At 41.9% G+C, this 18,686-nt stretch overlaps 1 protein-coding gene across 4 annotated transcripts in view; it reads left to right on the top strand.

Moving 5' to 3' along the window:
• ADAMTS17 (ADAM metallopeptidase with thrombospondin type 1 motif 17) overlaps positions 1 to 18,686 on the top strand; it is a 343,562-nt gene that overhangs the window by 266,752 nt on the left and 58,124 nt on the right. For all 4 annotated transcript variants that reach the window (XM_019460111.2, XM_019460109.2, XM_019460110.2 and 1 more), the window contains 2 exons: positions 2,613 to 2,772; positions 5,351 to 5,486. In XM_019460111.2, coding sequence (XP_019315656.2) covers positions 2,613 to 2,772; positions 5,351 to 5,486 — 296 coding nt within the window. The remainder of the gene's footprint in view (positions 1 to 2,612; positions 2,773 to 5,350; positions 5,487 to 18,686) is intronic.

The following is an 18,686-nucleotide window of genomic DNA, read 5'->3' as shown; positions in this document are numbered from 1 at the left end:
AAATACTTCGCCATGTGGCAGCCAGGGAGAATTGGCCTCATCGAGCAGACAGCCTCGCTTGGAGTCTGTGTTTTTATATCAGATGGCACAGATCCGCCCCACAGTTTGTATATCCACATTGGAAACTACCTTTTGGAAATGAACTGTTGACTCTCTTTCCAAACCAGCGTCGCTCAGATTTTCCAGACTCGGCTTGCAACAGGAGTTCGGGAATCGGGAAGGAGAACCAGGTTCTACAGGAAGATTTACTCCCTGGGTAGTCAGCCCAGGTTGGGGCAACCTTGTCTTACCTCTTGTCTCGGGCGGGCACCCCATGTAAACCACTTTATCATCGGTCATACATCCTTGTAAAAGCATTAAAGATCTCCAGAGAAGGGGATACCACCATTTCTTTCTCAGGGTCCAGAAGTTCTCATGGCTAACTTCTGATAGCTCATAATTATTGATTCCATGTCTCATTCCAAAGAACGGATTTTGTGGCAGCTTGTGCGTCTGTAATCAAAGCACATTTTGTCCTCTGTGCTTGCCAAAGTCTCCGCTTGGAAATTTTTTTTTTTTTCCCTCCATTAATTTGCGGTCTCTGGCAATCTGCAGCCGTTCAAGGTTAGGTGACAGCCAGAAGATTCCCTGGCCACTTCTCAGGGAATCCCCTGAGGAGACCAGCTCTGCCTGTGAGCACGGGCACCCAGTACAACATCACCCATGATGGCCCTACCCCTGCTACACCTTCTGACTGATTAGAGTGAACTGGTTTCCATGCATGATTTCAACCATCCTGCAGCCTGCCCATGCGACCAGCACTCAGCCCACGAAGTCCACTGTAGACGCAGCCCTGCAAGTTTGATTTCTGGGGCCCAAGAACCTATACTGAAGCCACTGCCCTGCAATAGATTACTGGATTAGAACAAATCCTCCTGTCCTGTTGTAAGAGGAAGCATAAGACGAGATAAAAGTCATACAGCACTGTCACCTGTTAGCACATGAATCTGCTTTATTATCCAACCCTAAGACGGGTATATTTTCCTTCTTTGCCCAATGCTTTCATCAACTGTGAGTGAACCGTCAGCCCATCAAAGCAAACGCGCAGCCTGGACTCATGCAGACCGTGCCTGATAAGCAAGACTCAGCTGAAGTTCCAACCGTTTTTAATATTTATTAATCACTTTTTTCTCTTGAAAAATGATTACTTCAAGTTTTTAAATCCAGAAAGGAGACGTGCCCCTCTGCCTCTAAATAGAAGTCTGCTGTCCCCAAACTGGGGTGCATACATTGCCTGCAGGGTCGGGAGCGTCCATAAGAGGCACGGGGACCTGCATTTGAAACCAATTACACACTCACACACACAAATTATACGTGGCTGCAAAATTGCATGAAATTGGTTTCATATGGATTCTTGATTCACCAGTCTTATTCCCATACTGAGATAATAAAGATCTTTTAAAGAGGTTTTTTTTTATCTTTTTTTTTTTTTTTTTAACTGGAGGCATTTTTCCATGCATTACTGCACGTCTGTTTCTTGGAGAAGTGGATGTGTATGCGGTTCAGGCTGCTCTTAGCACCTCACCCCCACCCCACCACTCAAGCTCTGGGAGGGGTGGGAGATGCTCAGGAGCTGTGCAGTCCCCTCCCCGGGTCCAGGCAGGTGGAGCACACTCAGCCTGTAGCTGTCTGCTGCTTCTCCAGGCCTGGAAGTGAACTTGAGAGCTGCCTTGACCCAGAAGTACCCACTGGTTCTGAGTCTAACCCAAAGACACATCACCTCCAGCCAGGCTCCCGCAAGAAGGCTTGTTCTGCACCAAAGCGTGTGTGTCGAGAAACAAAGCTGAGAGAGCACTTCTGTCTTTACAGGGCTTGTGATGCCTTGTCATACGAAGAGCAGGCCCGTCCATCTGCTCACTCACCAGGATTTCAGACCCAAGGGTCCCCAAGCTGCAGGATGGCTCCCCGCCCCTCACTTTGAGCTTTCAGCCTCGAGCCAGGCCCCTGTCACCCCGTGGGCATCGGCATCCTAACTCCTGTGGCAGCAAGAAGGCTCGTGCGTCCTTGGACTCCTAAACAGAAGTCCCCAAGGCTCCTCTGTGGTGGGCTGTGTTTGCCCTTGGGCCTGCCTTCCATGTGGCAATGACCGGCGCTAGGGGAATGAAGAGTGGTGTTCATTCTCAAAGAAGTAGAATAACCCTACTTGTTCACATGCCTTTTTAGGGAAAAACAGTATGTTTGTGTCTTTCTTGCCTGCAAGGGCAGCTTCGTGGGTGAGTATGCGGAAACAGGCTCTTTTCTCTGCAGCGAGGGGCTCTCCACATAGAGTTCAGTGAGAGCCCGCAAATTTGCCTGTCTCCAAATTCCTCGTCCAAACTGGTCCTGTCTCCAATGGGAAGGGGCAGAGCTCCCTGCTGATGGTCCACATACACTCCAGCCCCTGAGTTGAGTATCTGAGGAAGCCAAGACCCAAATAAGGGGGTGCCCCTAGACTGAACGTGTTTTGAAACCCAGAAACGAACTGGTTACCCTGGTAGAGAGACAGCCCCAAGGGCGGCCTGGTTTGCAAATTCAGCAAGCCCGGATGCTTCCGCTTGATTCCAGAATGGCCTTTTATTTTGCTGCTGATCCAGGTGTTGTTATTTCATGACCAAAATTATGGAATCCATTACGAGTACACCGTTCCTGTAAACTACACTGCCGAAAATCAAAGCGAGCCGGAAAAACCCCAGGACTCTTTGTTCATCTGGACCCACAGCGGCTGGGAAGGGTGCAGCGTGCAGTGCGGAGGAGGTGAGCATCCGGGGTCACGCGCCCATGGGGTGTGGGGTTTTGCTCAAGGAAGGCTGTGAACTCGAGGCACTCGGCAGCCAGTGCAGAGGGCACGAGAAGGGCTGGCCACGTCACCTGTATTTCCCGGGAAACTTAAGCGCACCCCAGTGAACTCTCTCTGCAAAACACTTGTGTAGCCTTCCAAATTCCTCCGTGTTGGAGCTGTGCCCCCAAGGCTGCTTTGCCTATGGCCCAGGGCCCTTGGACTCTGACCTGAGTGGAGGTTTGGCCGCTATGCAGATACATCACAGGTATGACAGGTGAGTGACCCTGGGGATGAACAGGACAGACCTTCACTTGTTACTGTTTGGTGGAAGGGAACCAGATGTGTTGCCCCAAAATACTCTTTCCTTTTTGCCACAGGTGTCCCACTACAGGATACAGCAGAAGGAAAAAGCCCCACGAGTCTGATGAAACATTCTGAGCATGAGTCCTGGCTGAGTCACAATTTGCTGCCATATATTAGCAAATGACTTACCCTATCTATACTAAAATTTTCTCACCTCTCAAATAGAGTGATCGGCCCCTATGCCTACTGCAGGGAAGGAACTGCCATACTGCAAAAATTAGTATCGGCAAAAGGCACCATATTCATTACGGGGAGGTTTAGGGGGAGCAGTAGGAAGCCATTCTGAACTCTTAGCCAGCAGCCCCTTGGGACAGGGCAGTTTGTCACCCTGATAGGACACACAGCCCAGTGATGAGAGGTGGGACACAGGATGTATGGGGTTTTATGGGCACAGAGTTAGGATGGAGAGTTCACCTAGACTCTGGAATGCCAGCCCAGAGAGTGGGATGGCCCCACCAATACCCAATCCCACATGGCTATTGACCGCTAAGATGGTGTTTGTCAGGTATCTAATATGTAGAGGATTGCTTACCATTTAGTGACTTGTCCCATTTCTAATAGGTAGGAATTCTAGCCATAACATCATTGGGCCATCAGACACTGCCAGGGCCAGCTGTGAATTCCTTCCTTCTCCTGCACATCTTGGCTAACTGCCCTTGCTGTTTGTTCTTAGCCTGTTCCTCAGGCAGCCCTGGCAGTTGGCATAGCTTCAGGAACCCTCATCAGCCCTGTCGTTGTCCCACTTTGCACTTCTCCCTAGGAGCCCCCCATCCCTCAGCTGTCCCCCTGTGCCAGTGTCCCTGCAACCTCCAAATCCAGCAACTCCCACATCCCTAATTGCCAGACTTTTTTCTTGGGCAAACAAAGCATGGCCCAAATGGAGCAGTTAGCAGCCTCCCCTCAGCTGGGGGCGGGTGGGGCAGGGGGTACTGTTCTGCTGTCACTGTTGGCCCAGTGGCATTCTTTTATGACACCAGTGACTCTCAGGTTGTCAGATGACAACCAATGACTCACCATTGTCAGACCTGCAGCCAAAACGAAAATGTGGCTTGAGACGGCCCCATGCTTTCTGCACTCACCCAAGGCTGCAGTTGCAGGCAGTAACAGTTGATGGTATAATTCAGGACTCCACACTTTTGAGGCATCCCTAAAGGACAAATTCTCCAGGAGACCAAGCGAGAAATCTGGGGTCCAAATAGTTGTCCTTGACATCCTCTTAATCTTTCATTGCCATACTTCCCAAATAACAATGAAAATAAAATACAGCTAACATGGAGTGTTAACCCTTGCTAGGCTCTGTTCTAAATACTTTATATGTATCGCTTAATTTTAACCATCCCTGGAACACCCTAAGGCATGGGGGTTAAATAAACCAGCCTGGTTGAGAAGATCGAGGCACAGAAGCATGGTGGCTGGCTGCTGATACGGTGATCATTATGCTAGTGATGGAGCCAAGTTTGAACCCAGGCTGCCTGACTCCAGAAACTACCCTCCCTGCTCCCTATCATCTGCCTCCGTGGCAAAGTCATGACCAAGCAGTGTGTAGGGTGCTTTGGGGACACCCAGAGAATGGCTACACCCATCTGGGATAACCAGTTAGTGAAGTTCCCAAATGCAAGTGATACCCTGGACAAGTAGTAGTTGGCGAAACAGATTCTCAGGTTGGCTCGAGATTGCCTGCCTGGACGATGCACGTCTGTGTGTCCTTCAGACCAGCCCCTCTGCTTCTCACTTCTCTCCAACACATAGGAATTCGGTAATAGGGAGCCGTGATCTTCTGGTGAGGGCTGATGTACAGGTTCAAGACCAGACCCGCATAGACTTTAAATATCAAAGGAACGGATAAAGAGATTGGCAATCTTTGTTGGAAATTAAAGAGCCTAATCAGAACTCTGGCCTCAATGAATCCCAAGCTGTCTAAGCACATAGCTAATCTGAGGTGTTGCCTCTTTCTGATCCTGTTCTAGAATCTTCCTCCTGCCCCATGGTGCCCCTTGTCATGTCTTACACACTCTCATCCCTAACCTTATGGTTCTTTCTCTCTGACAACCAATAAAGCATTACAACAGCCACTTTAAAATGGCAAACTGATCAAAAGACGCACCTGAATGTTCCTCCATCCGCATCAATGAACGGCCTTTCCAGGTGTGTGTAGCCACAGCCTCTCAGTTCCCTGTGTTTGGTTTCCAGGGGAACGCAGAACCATTGTGTCCTGCACACAGATTGTTAACAAGACCACAACTCTGGTGAATGACAGTGACTGTCCTCAAGCAAGCCGTCCAGAGCCCCAGGTCCGAAGGTGCAACTCACACCCGTGCCAATCACGGTAAGTCACTGTGTTCTCAAACTTGGACCCTCCAGGGTTGGGGTAGAAGCACCTATGAGTTGGGGGGTGAGATACAGTTAACACCACAGTACCTCTCTCTGCCACATTCTCTTGTTGTTGGCAAGTGATTTCTGCTTGCTCGAAATACTGACTTTCTGGCGAGAGGTCTGATAAAAATGTGCAATCCTAGCTAGAAGGTATTTTTTAGCAGGCCACTAAGAACATCTCATGCAGAAAAAATCATCACATGCTTTCAACTGATACATGTCAGCTCCCGCCAAGTTATTTTGTCTTGGAGAAAAAGGAAATCGAAGTCCGAGTGTGAGAACCCATGAGTAAGTAACACAGGTTAGTGTCTGTGGTTGATCTGTTTCAGTGGCTGAAACTAACACCAGTGAGTGTGGATCTTGCTGTACATTGTTTAGAACCCATCAGGAGGTCTGTTGCCAACCCCAGCTTTCGTGGCCATGTTTCTCATGTGCTCTGGAGTGAATTTTCTTGGGCTGTCAACCGAGATGAGTTGTGTGAAACGTGTTTGTCAGTTCAGCCTCCTTATTTCCGGCCATTTCAGTGAGACTTTGCATAGCGCTGTGGTTGTTAGAGTGTGTAATATCACCCCTGGCCTCCCATTCTGCTCTGGGTTGCGGTACATGGTTTTTGCTTCGTGGTTCTCTGCATGTTTTCCTTTTATAAAGAAGCTGGACTTTTGACATGGCAGCTTTTTAAGACCAACTTGTGCCTCTCACCTGGCACAAAAGTTTCACAAAGCATTTTGGTTTTCATGCCAACCTCCTTTGCTTTGTCAAACTGGTAAAGCGTGTATGAGTGAGAGAGGGAAGATAAGAGGGAAAGCAAGAGGTGAGACTTACTCTGTGGGTTGTGTGTGGTCCATGGCAACTTAAGGATGAAGGTGGGTGGCAAGGGGAAATAGGTGAGGGGGATTAAGAGGTACAAACTTCCAGTTACAAAATAAATAAGACATGGAGATAAAAGTCGCAGCATAGGGAATATAGTCAATAAGATGGTAGGGGTGTTGTTTGGTGACAGATGGTGACTACACTTATTGTGGTGAGCAATATATAGAATTACTGAATTGTTATGTTGTACATGTGAAACTAATATAGTGCTGTATGTTAATTATACTTCAATTTAAACAAAAGAATAAAATTCCACCCTAACACTGAAGGCCATGAGGAATGGCTCACTCTCAGAAGTCTCCCTGAGCATCTTTGGTATGAGCAGCCATCCCACAAATGCATCAATTGGTGAATGAATCAACCACACACACATCCAGGACCAAAGAAGGAAGGCCTTGCCACCGTGAAGACTCAAAGATCAGACAGGTCACAGAGACAGCCCAGCTCTGTGACATATTGGAAAGTAGGATAAGTGAATCTAGAAGAGGACAGGTCAGCATGGGCTCAAGGGCATGACTGAGCAAGAATGGTCTTAGGAATCCATTCAAGAATCATTTTATTTTATTTTATTTTATTTTATTTTATTTTTTATTTTTTTTTTTTTACATTTATTTATTTTTGAGAGACAGAGTGTGAGCAGGGGACAGGCAGAGAGAGAGGGAGACACAGAATCAGAAGCAGGCTTCAGGCTCCGAGCTGTCAGCACAGAGCCCAACGTAGGGCTCAAACCCACAAACCGTGAGATCATGACCTGAGCCAAAGTCAGACGGTTAACCAAGTGAGCTACCCAGACACCCTTTATTTTATTTTATTTTGTTTTATTTTGTGTGTGTGCAAGCAGGGGAGGGGCAAAGGGAGAGAGAGAATCCCAAGCAGGCTCCACGCTCAGTGCAGAGCCCAATGCAGGACTCGATCTCACAACCATTAGATCATGACCTGAGCCGAAATCAAGTCAGATGCTTAACTGAGTGAGCCACCCAGGTGCTCTAAGAATCCTGTTTTAAAATCATTTATGTTTTCAAACTATTTTAGCGTCCAAATATTTCTAAAATTATGCACATAAGCCAAATAATATAAAACATGGAATCAGAGTTTCTCTGATTGAATTGAGACACATATGTGATAGGGAAGAGAAGCCCAGTGTACTCTTTCCTTCTTCATATCCTAGTAGGCCCTCAGTATCTCTGCAGAATGCCAACGAATAGAATTTAAATGATGGGGTTACTTTTATTGGACCACTTCTCAATATTCTTCACTAATGATACTCCTAACTGTGCTGAGCACATAACCATCTTTGGTAGCAGTGTTGTCCAAATTGAAATGTGCTGTAAAAGTATACACCTGATTTCAAAGGTTTAGTATGGAAAGAGATTGTGAAATATCTTAGTAATTTTTAATACTGATTACATGTTGAAATAGTTATATTTTGAATACATTGGGTTAAATGCAATATATTAGTAAAATTCACAAATTTCTTTTTAATTTTTTAATATGGATAATAGAAAATTAAAATTACATATATGGCTCATGTGTTAATTCTATTGAACTGCACTGCTATAGATTAACATAGCAGTCACAATGTTCAAGATACGGTCCAAAATTACTAGACATACAAAAAAAAAACCCCAGAAACATGTGACCCATACATTAAAGGAAACTGACTCCAAGAGGACACATATATTGAGATTAATAGATAATAATTTCAAAGCAGCTATTATAATTATGCTCAAATACATAAGAAAAAATATAGCCACAATCAATGAACATATAGGAAACCTAAGCACAAAAAAGAGACACTCTAAAAGCAAACCAAATTTTAGCACTGAGAAATATAGTGTCTGAAATTTTTTTAAAAAAATCACTTGATGGGCCTAACAGCAGATGATGAAAAAAAAAAAAAAAATCAACGAACTTAAAGATAGAAGAATAGAAATTATCCATCTGGAAAATGGAAAGAAAAGATTGTTGACAGTGACAGAGATTCCGTGATCTGTGCCATAATATCAGGCATCCTAACATAAATGTAATTAGAGTCAGAGAAGGGGAAGAGGGGAAGATTAGGGCAGAAAATAATCATAAACAATGACCAAAAATTTCCCAGCTTTAATGAAAGACAGAAGGGAGGTAATTAGGTTATGCCTTGAGCATTTCAGCTAGATTCCAAATGAATCCAAAGCTCCATAACAAAGCTCTGTGATCATTACACCATATTACATGCAACACCTTTATGATTTTGCCACACACAGATATTCTAGGAAGGGACTTTGTTGCACTGTGAAACTCTAACGAGAAAATCATGTCGGAAAACACCTACAAAAGTCACATCACCAAGCATGAATTAACAAAAGTATAAACTCTATAATTCAGTGCTACGGAGCTGCTCTAAGTTTGGATGGAGAACATCGAGTGTGTGTGTGTGTGTGTGTGTGTGTGTGTGTGTGTGTGTGTGTGCGCGCGCGCGCGTGCGTGTGCTCACAGAGCATTCTGACAGACCACAGGCCTGCAGTCTCACCGTGGTTGAACACAAGTTCAAGCCAAACACACTTTAGACTAAAAGTAAGCTCAGAGGCACGTTTTTAGTATCTCCTTAGCACGAGGGTTAGCAAACTTTTTCTGTTAAGGGCTAGATAATAAGTAGTTTTGGTTTTACAGGCCACATAAGGTTTCTGATGTCTGTTTTTCTTTGTTTTGTTTATAACCCTTTTAAAAATGTAAAAACCTATTTTCAACTCCTGGGTTGTAGGAAAACAGTCTGCAGGCCAGACTTGGCCCCACCTTAGATTACTGCTTACCCTTGCTCTGCCCTCTGGGACTTTGGGACCACAGCCTCAGCATGAGCCCAAGTTCTAAAGGTACTGCCTCAGGAAATACGTGTTCTTATTACACAAAGAAGAACATGTTGTTATACCTAGTTACTTTTTATTGCCCAGTTGTTCAGTACTCTTTTTAAAAGCACCCAGCCTGGCGCGCCTGGGTGGCTCAATCGCTAAGCAGTTAAGCTTCCATTTTCGGCTCAGGTCATGGTCTCACAGTTTGTGAGTTCCAGTCCCATGTCAAGCGCTATACTGACAGCTCAGAGCCTGGAGCCTACTTCAGATGCTGTGTCTCATTCTCTCTCTGCCCCTCCCCAACTTGTGCTCTCTCTCTGTCTCTCAAAAATAAATAAATGTAAAAGCACCCAACCTGACCCTAAGTGCACGGTACAACATCAGTAATTTCCCTCATCTGGCATGTATTTGTTGAGTACCATCCCATTCACCAGGCCCTGTTCTAAGTACCAAGGTATTTAGAAGTAAGAAAGACACACAGGTTCCTTGTTCTCATGTGACTTGGTTTCTCCCTCCCCCTCTCTGACCTACCTTTCTGGGTCATCTTTTTTTCCTCTTTGACCCCCTTCCTGACTCTGTAAAATCATATGAATCAGACTTAAAGAATGAGTGGAGTTTCCAAGAGCAGAGGATAAAATGAAATTGATAGAAGACAGCACCTGAAATTTGTCTCAGAGCCTAGAAAAGAAAGCCTGGATGCCTCTTTTAGTCTGGTTTTATTTGTTGTTTGTTTGTTTATATTTTAAACCATCTGACTTTGTACTGATTCTTAAAGTGTGGACTCATGAAAATGAACTGCCATGGCTTATCAAAGAATATTGTTTGAAGAAACGTGATCTGATAGATTTTAAAATTCCTATAAATCTTAGTTATATTTATTTATATTTAAGCACACAGATGCACACACATGTATGTATATACACACATACATACGCTATATATTCAAATGTTATATAGAGATATATACATATGCACATATGTATGTACACACACATATATTTGAACAATAAAACTTGAATTCTTGCATAGCGTGATCTAGTTGACCTGTCTTCAGAACATATAGCAGTATGGACGAAGGTGAAGAAAAGTGAAGAGATTGGCCTCAGAAAACTAGTGCTAAATAATCAGAAAGAGATTTAATCTGTAAGTAAAAACTGGACCTTAGTGAAGGGGGTGAGTGTGGAGATGTATAGCATCTGGAGAATAAATGACTGTTTCAGGTGGGATGGGCATGACTGGAAGACAGAGCCTGTAACCTGGAAGGAGAGCCCAAGATCCCAATGGTGTAAATTTTATTGAAGGAGCCAAAATGCAACTCACTGTTGAATCTGGCAAGGTGAAAGAGCCTTTCTATATTATTGTTACTCCTTGACCTTTAAAACAACAGCAATGTTTGTCTTCTCCCTTATATTTTTCTTTATTTCCCCTGATCTTTCTTTAATTTTCTTCAACCCTCTTTTTCCATCAAGTTCCCGACAGTTTCCTTTACCTTCCCAACTGCACACCATTAGCACCTCTTTATTCTAATCCTGCCCCTAGCTCTGTGGATACTTCTCCCAAACCCTGCCATAACCATACGGAATCTGGAATCTGACACGCAGGGCAGATGGCCTCTCTCCAGCATCTTGCACACCAACACAAACACATCGGCAAATCTGGCCCCGACATTGGCAGGAGAGGCAGAAATCACAGATCAGCTCAGCTGTTATGACTGTGGCCAGCAGCCTTCACCTTGCTGACCACAGTCTGCAGGGAAGAGGCCCCACCATCATTTGGCATCCAAAGAGTAACACCATGTGCCAGCTCCTTAAGACCCAGTCCCTGATAGTGCTGGAGTAAGGAGGTGGGGTATGGCAGGGAGATGGGCTCATTCTGGAACACATAGCTCATGCTTCACCAGATTTAATATGTTTGCAGTCTCTTAGAGCTTATTGGCCACTTGCAAAGGCCATTCCAAGCTATTAGATGTTTCCCATAGTATTTATGATTTGAACTTCATCCCAGACAGTACATACTGTACTGTACATTGAATTACAGTGATTCAGAAAAGAATATCTAATATTGTACTGCCAGTTGAATTGAATAGTCATCTGTAAGGAAGTGTATTTGGATTTTAAATTTGTCCTCTTTGCTCATTATCTTAACCAGGTGTGCCTTGTTTTAGTTAAAATGGAATGGAACCCCTCCTGTTTTTATGAAAGCATATTCGCGTGTGTGTGTGTGTGTGAGATCATGACTTAAGAATGAAACCTAGAACGTGTGGATCTTTAGACACAGCCAAAATCTGAACAGAAACATTGTTTAATCCATTTCTAGCCAGTCTAAAACGTTAAGCTTTTAAGTTTACTGCTTTCTTGGAAAATAAAACAGGTAAATCTAATTGCCACATCTCTATCTACCATGCCCTGGATGTGGGAGGCCAGAGGAGGCCATCTTTGGCACTGACTGCCCCCTGTGGCAGAAAAGGAGCCCATGATGCAGGACTGCTCGTGGGCAGGAGGGCAAGGCCTATGGTTGTATGTTACTACAAGTCAACAGTGATAGCCTGGGGATCTTCAGAGTGGGACTCCCCTCTTTCAGGCTTGGCCCACTTTTCAGACACCTTAGCATATGTCCACAGGTCTACGATGAGGGGCACCCCACAAACCATATGAAATAACAGTGCCTGAAAAGGAAAGATAGCAAATAGCATTACTGATCTCTTACATGCCTTATCGGTATGGGAATGGTGAGGAGAAATTTAGATGGATTCCAGATCTGTTTTCCAACACTAATAAAATTCCAGAATTTCACTCATATTTAAATTAAATAGTAAAGCTTTGAAGCTTTTAGTTATTTGTTTAAATTAGGAAACATTCCAGATGGAGAAAGAGAAAGCATTTCAGAGCACTATTTTGAATTTGAAGATGCAATTTTCTTCTTTTCCGCCATACTTAACCATTTGATTATTTGAACATCCCTGTCCTTTGATTATTACAGAGGACAAGAGAATTCCGAGATACGAGTTCCACAGGTAACAGAATTCTCCTGTCAAGAAATATTTTACATGTAGACCCTGGGGTCCATTAAAAGTCCTTCTCTCTTTCTGACTTTCTGAGTATTAAAATATAAAGAGCATTGAGCACTCAATGTTTGCATTGATTTTATGCTGCAATTACAAAAAAAGACAAGTAAATTGCAAAGTTGAAACTCAGTCTGAGGAATAAAAACAAATACAACCAAGATCACAGTGAAGAAATGAGAGAGAAATATGTACTCTCCACGTTCTAGGGGAAAAAGAAAACATCAGACCAAGAAGGAATGGCTCTACAGTGGGAGTAGACAATGAAGTATTTCTGACTTGTAGAATCTCTGGAGATATTTCAGAACTGAGGTTGGGGTATGCTTGGTGGCAGCTTCCCAGATTATTAGCCCCTTCTCATGAAAGCCACTGATGACAGTTCTGTGCTGGCTGGCTCTCTTACAGGAATAAATAATCCATAGATATAACTGATTTTTTCTAGAAAAGTATTATTCTTTCCTCCTTATTTGTATACAAAGACTTTTCGAAGTAAAAGGATGGAAAAAGATGTGTCACAAAAAGAAACCATAAAAAATCGGGACGCCGATTTTTATCGGGATACCTTGGGGCGCCTGGGTGGCTCAGTCGGTTAAGCGTCTGACTTCAGCTCAGGTCATGATTTCATGGTGCGTGAGTTCAAGCCCTGCGTCGGGCTCTGTGCTGACAGCTCAGAGCCTGGAGCCCGTTTCAGATTCTGTGTCTCCCTCTCTCTCTGCCCCTCCCCTGCTCATGCTCTGTCTCTCTCTGTCTCAAAAATAAATAAACATTAAAAAAAATGTTTTTTTAAATCAGGAGTACCTATACAAATACCAGACAAAATAGACTTTAAAACAAAACAAATTGCTAGAAATAAAAAGTATTTTATAATGGTATAGGGCAGTCCATCAAAGATATAACAATTATAAATGTGTCTGTACCTAATAACAGAGCCCTAAAATATACAATATAAAGAGAAAAATAGTTCAGCCATATTAGAGACTTTAATGCCAGACTTTCAGTAATGGATTTTTAAAACTAGAAAATATCAATAAGGAAGTATAAGACTTGAACAACACTATAAACCTACTAGACCTAAGAGGTATCTATAGAGCACTACCCAACGAGAGCAGAATATACATTCTTCTTATGTGCATGTGAAACATTCCGCAGGATAGACCATCATCTAGGCCATTTAATAAACCTCAACAAATGTAAAGGGACTGAAATAATGCAAAGTATATTCTCTTACCTTAATGGGATAAAGTTAGAAATCAACAACAGAAAGAAATTTTGGAAATTTGCAAATGCATGGAAATAAAAAAAAAAAAAAAGCACAAAACTTCCTAAATAGCAATTGCATCAAAGAGAAATCATGAGGGAATTTACAAAATACTTTCAGATGAATGAAAATGAAGATACAACATATCAAAGTTAGACAATGCAGCTAAAGTAGTCCTTAGGGCAAATTTTATCGCTGGGGGTGGGTGGGTGGTGATATTTTAAATACAGAGTAGAAAAACAATAAAAAGTCAGACCAAAAGTTGATTACATGAAGAGAACAAAAATAAAACAATGACATTTAGCTAGATCAACCAAGAAAAAAATGAGAGAAGACTCAAATTACTAAAATTAGAAATGAAAGAGGTTATAAGGGAATACTACAAACAGTCGTATGCCAATAAATTTGATAACTAACATAAAATGGACAAATTCCTAGAAAGATACAAGCTACCAAAATTGAATAAAGAAGAAATAGAAAATCTGAATAGACCCATAACAAGTAGATTAAATTACTAATCAAAAAGCTTCCCAAAAAGAAAAACCCAGGACCAGTAGCCTTCACTTGCAAATTCTACCAAATATTTAAAGCAGAATTAACACCAATCCTGCACAAACTCTTCCAAAAAAATAGAAGAGGAGGGAATACTTCCCAGTTTATTCTATGAAGCCAGTATTACCCAGATAATAAAACCGGACAAAGACATCACTAGAAAAAAATACTACAAACCAGTATCTCTTATGAGCATTGATGAGGGGCACCTGGGTGGCTCAGTCAGTTAAAGTCGGTGGCTTACTCAGTATCAGCTCAGGTCATGATCTTTTGTGAGGTCAAGCCCGGCATCCACCTGTGTGCTGACAGCATGGAGCCTGCTTGGGATTCTCTCTCTCCCTCTCTCTGCCCCTCCCCCATTTGCATGCATGCTCTTTCAAAATAAATAATTAAACATTAAAAAAATATTAATGAAAAATCTTCAACAAAATGCAAGCAAACCATATCCAGCAACACATAAAAAGGATTATACGCCATGACCAAGTGGGTCTTATCCCAAGAATGCAGGGTTGATTGATCATTTGAAAATGAATTAATGTAACACATTATATCAATGAAATAATTTTTTAAACATGATTATCTCAATAGATGCAGAAAAAGCTGTTGACAAAACCCAAGACCTTTTTGTGATTTAAAAAAACAAACAAAACAAAACAAAATTTAACAAACTAGAATTGGAAGAGAATTTCCTCAACCTGATAAAGGGCATCTATAAGAAATCCACAACTAACATCATACTTAATGGTGAAAGACTGTATGTTTTTCCCCTAGGAACAAGAATAAGACACAATATTCTGGCCACTTCTATTCTACATTTTACTGGAGATTCTAGCCAGGACATTTAGACAAGAAAATGAAATAAAAGGCATCCAGATTGGAAGTGAGGAAGTAAAACTACCTCTCTTTACAGCTGTCATGATCTTGAATGTAGAATATTCTAAGGAATCCACTAAAAAAAGTATTAGAACCAATAAATTCAGTAAGGTTGCAAGATATAAGATCAATAAGCTAAAATCAATTGTATTGCTATACAGTAATGGTGAACAAACCAAAAATGAAGTTTAAAAAATGCCATTTACAATAACATCAAAAAGAATAAATTATTTGAGAATAAATTTAACAAAAGAGGTGCAAAATTCATACTCTGAAAACTACAAAACATTGTTAAAAGAAATTAAAGAATATCTCAATAAATGGAAAGATGTACCATGTTCATGGCTTGGAAAACCTAATATTGTGAAGGTGGAAATATTCCACAAATTGATCTACAGATTCAATGCCATTTCTATCAAAATCCCAGCTATTTTTATTGCACAAATGGATAAGCTGATCCTGAAATTCAAATGGAATTGTAAAGGGCCCTGAATAGTCAAAAAAAATCTTTAAAAAGAGGAACGAAGTTGGAAGACTCATACTTCCAACTTTAAAACTTACTACAAAACTACAGTAATCAAGATAGTGTGTTACAATAAAGACAGACATATAGAACATGGTATATATTTGAAAGTCCAGAAATAGACCCTCACATTTACTGTTCATTGACTGTTGACAAGGTGGCCAAGAGGATTCAATGAGGAAAGAACAGTCTTTTCAACAAATGGTATTGTGACAACTTTATGTCCACACATAGAAGAGTAAAGATGGACACCTGGCTCACACATATATGAAAATTAACCCAATGATCAAAGACCTAAAGAGCTAAATGTATAAAATTCTTGAAAGAAAGCAGGAAAAAAATCTTTATTATGTATGATTTATTAGATATGACAGCAAAAGTACAAGCAAAAAAAGAAAAATAGATAAATTAGGTTTAATCAAAATTATAAACTTATGTGCTAATAGGCTCCCACTGTGTCCTGAGATACCCTGAAATATCAAGAAAAGTGAAAAAAAAATTAAGCAAATGAAAAGACAACCCACAAATGGGAAAATATATTTTCAAATCATCTATCTGATAAGAGCCTTCTATCTAGAATATATAAAGAACTATTACAACTCAATAATAAAATGACACATAACCCAATTATAAAGGATCTGAATAGATATTTCTCCTGAGGAGAAGGGGGAGAGAAGGAACTGGGGGTTGGTAGCAAAAAGGCATAGAGTTTCTTTTTGGCATATTAAGAATATTCTAGATTGTGGTAAAGGCCACTGAATTGCTGAATTCTGTGGCATAGTTATATCTCCGTAAGGCTGTTAAAAAATAAACACACAAGTGCACATTTTAAAAAGTGCAGGCTCTTTCAGCTCTAAGCAGAGGCCTCTAGCTGGTTCCCATGAATACAGAGTCTGAAGGGCCAGCCCCAACCCAGAACCCAGGTATCTCAGAATATGTGGAGCTCAAGACAGGAGCATTGGCTGAAATACCTTAGGTGTCACCTCTTAAACAAGCATCACCAGATCTTAATTTAATGGCCACTATTATCATGCATGGGCTGCTGATCTCTTCCATTCTCTCCCACTACAAAATGCCAGATCTCTCCCTGAGCCTCTGGTTGGAGATTCTTGGGTCAGATCATTTGATGGGTGCATTCAGTCGCCCTCCCATTGATCCTGTTTGAATTGACCTTCCCCCTCGGCTATCTCCCAAGCCTCCCTGTGTCCTCTATACCTTTTCTCCAGAGAGCTTTCTAGTAAGATATGTGCCTAACATTGCTGCCATTCCCCAAACACACTGGCAAATGAGGCTGAAAGTCCTTTTCCCCATGCCAGCCATCATTCTTGTGGCCTTACCAAAAAACCACCCCCTATTATCAAATTAGTGAAACCACACAAGTAAGCAGGCAGCGTTTTCAATCCAGAGGCAGTGAATCCCACTCACAAACTAGTGCTTTGCATTCCTCTCAATGGGGGATGGGGAATTTGGGGGTGACCACCTGTGTCTCTGAGCAGTGGCTTGTGCATCCATAACATGAAGGGAATAACTACCAGTTGGTACTCCATCACTTTATTTATTTGGTCATTTCTTTTTAGTATCTATACAATGTACTACCATGTTCCAAGTAGTCTAAGTAGTCAAATGATTTGATACTGGCTTAATAGCCCCCTATCCTACCTTCATCACAGAGTTTAGTACTGGACAAGATGAGAAAGGACTCAATAAACAGAAAAGGGAAGCCAGTCTCTGAAACTAGGAGTCCCTACTTCAAGGGTCCTTCTAGAGCACACAGACCTGCCCATTCTCTCGGTGGCCCCTAGCCTACCCAGATCAGTCAAATACCACCCTGAGGAAAGCCCTGTCTCTCCCTTTCTTCTCACCCATGGCACCTCTTCTCCAAACCTCAAAGCAGAAACATCACAATAAGAATGAACAAACCGTGTACATGGTTGAGACAATTAAAATAAGAACTTGACATACTCTGTGGTGAAAAATTGAGAGCTTTTCCTCTAAGATCAGGAACAAGAAAATGATGTCTACTCCCACCACTTTTATTCAACATAATTCTAGAAATCCTAGCCAGAGCAATTAGTCAAGAAAAAGAAATAAAAGGTATCCAAATTATAAAGTGGGAAGTAAAACTGTCATTGCAGATGACCTGGTACTACATATAGAAAACCCTAGGGGCGCCTGGGTGGCTCAGTCGGTTAAGCATCCGACTTCAGCTCAGGTCACGATTGCGCGGTCCATGAGTTCGAGCCCCGCATCGGGCTCTGTGCTGACAGCTCAGAGCCTGGAGCCTGTTTCAGATTCTGTGTCTCCCTCTCTCTCTGACCCTCCCCCGTTCATGCTGTCTCTCCCTGTCTCAAAAATAAATAAACGTTAAAAAAAAAAAATTAAAAAGGGGCGCCTGGGTGGCGCAGTCGGTTAAGCATCCGACTTCAGCCAGGTCACGATCTCGCGGTCCGTGAGTTCGAGCCCCGCGTCAGGCTCTGGGCTGATGGCTCGGAGCCTGGAGCCTGTTTCCGATTCTGTGTCTCCCTCTCTCTCTGCCCCTCCCCCGTTCATGCTCTGTCTCTCTCTGTCCCAAAAAAATAAATAAATAAAAAATGTTGGAAAAAAAAAAAATTAAAAAAAAAAAAAAATTAAAAAAAAAAAGAAAACCCTAAAGATTCCACCAAAAAAAAAAACAAAACCTGTTTGAACAAATGAATTCAGTAAGGTTGCAAAATTAATGTACAGAAGTCTGTTGCATTTCTATACACTAATAATTATCAGAGAAATTCAGAAAATCCCATTTATAATTGCATGAAAATGATAAAATACCTAGGAATAAATTGAGAATTATAAGACATGGAAGAAAAAACAAATAAATGGAAAGATATGCCATGCTCATGGATTGGAAGAATTAATATTGTTAAAATGTTCATACTACCCAAAGAGATCTACAGTTTCAATGCAATCCCTATCAAAATTCCAACGGTATTTTCCACAAAACTAGAACAAACAATCCAAACATTTGTCTGGAACCACAAAAGACCCCAAATAGCCAAAGCAGTCTTGAGAAGGAAGAATGAAACATCACACTCCCTGTTTTCAAACTATATTACAAAGCTAGTAATCAAAACTGTGTGGTAGTGGTATAAAAACAGACACACAGATCAATGGAACAGAATAGACAATCCAAAAATAAACCCACACATATA

Source organism: Panthera pardus, unplaced genomic scaffold (assembly GCF_024362965.1).
Source record: "Panthera pardus isolate Hobbes unplaced genomic scaffold, ASM2436296v1 HiC_scaffold_24, whole genome shotgun sequence".
NCBI classification, from domain to species: domain Eukaryota; kingdom Metazoa; phylum Chordata; class Mammalia; order Carnivora; family Felidae; genus Panthera; species Panthera pardus.
Note: the sequence above shows the minus strand (reverse complement) of the source record. Positions and strands in the feature narration are given on the sequence as shown.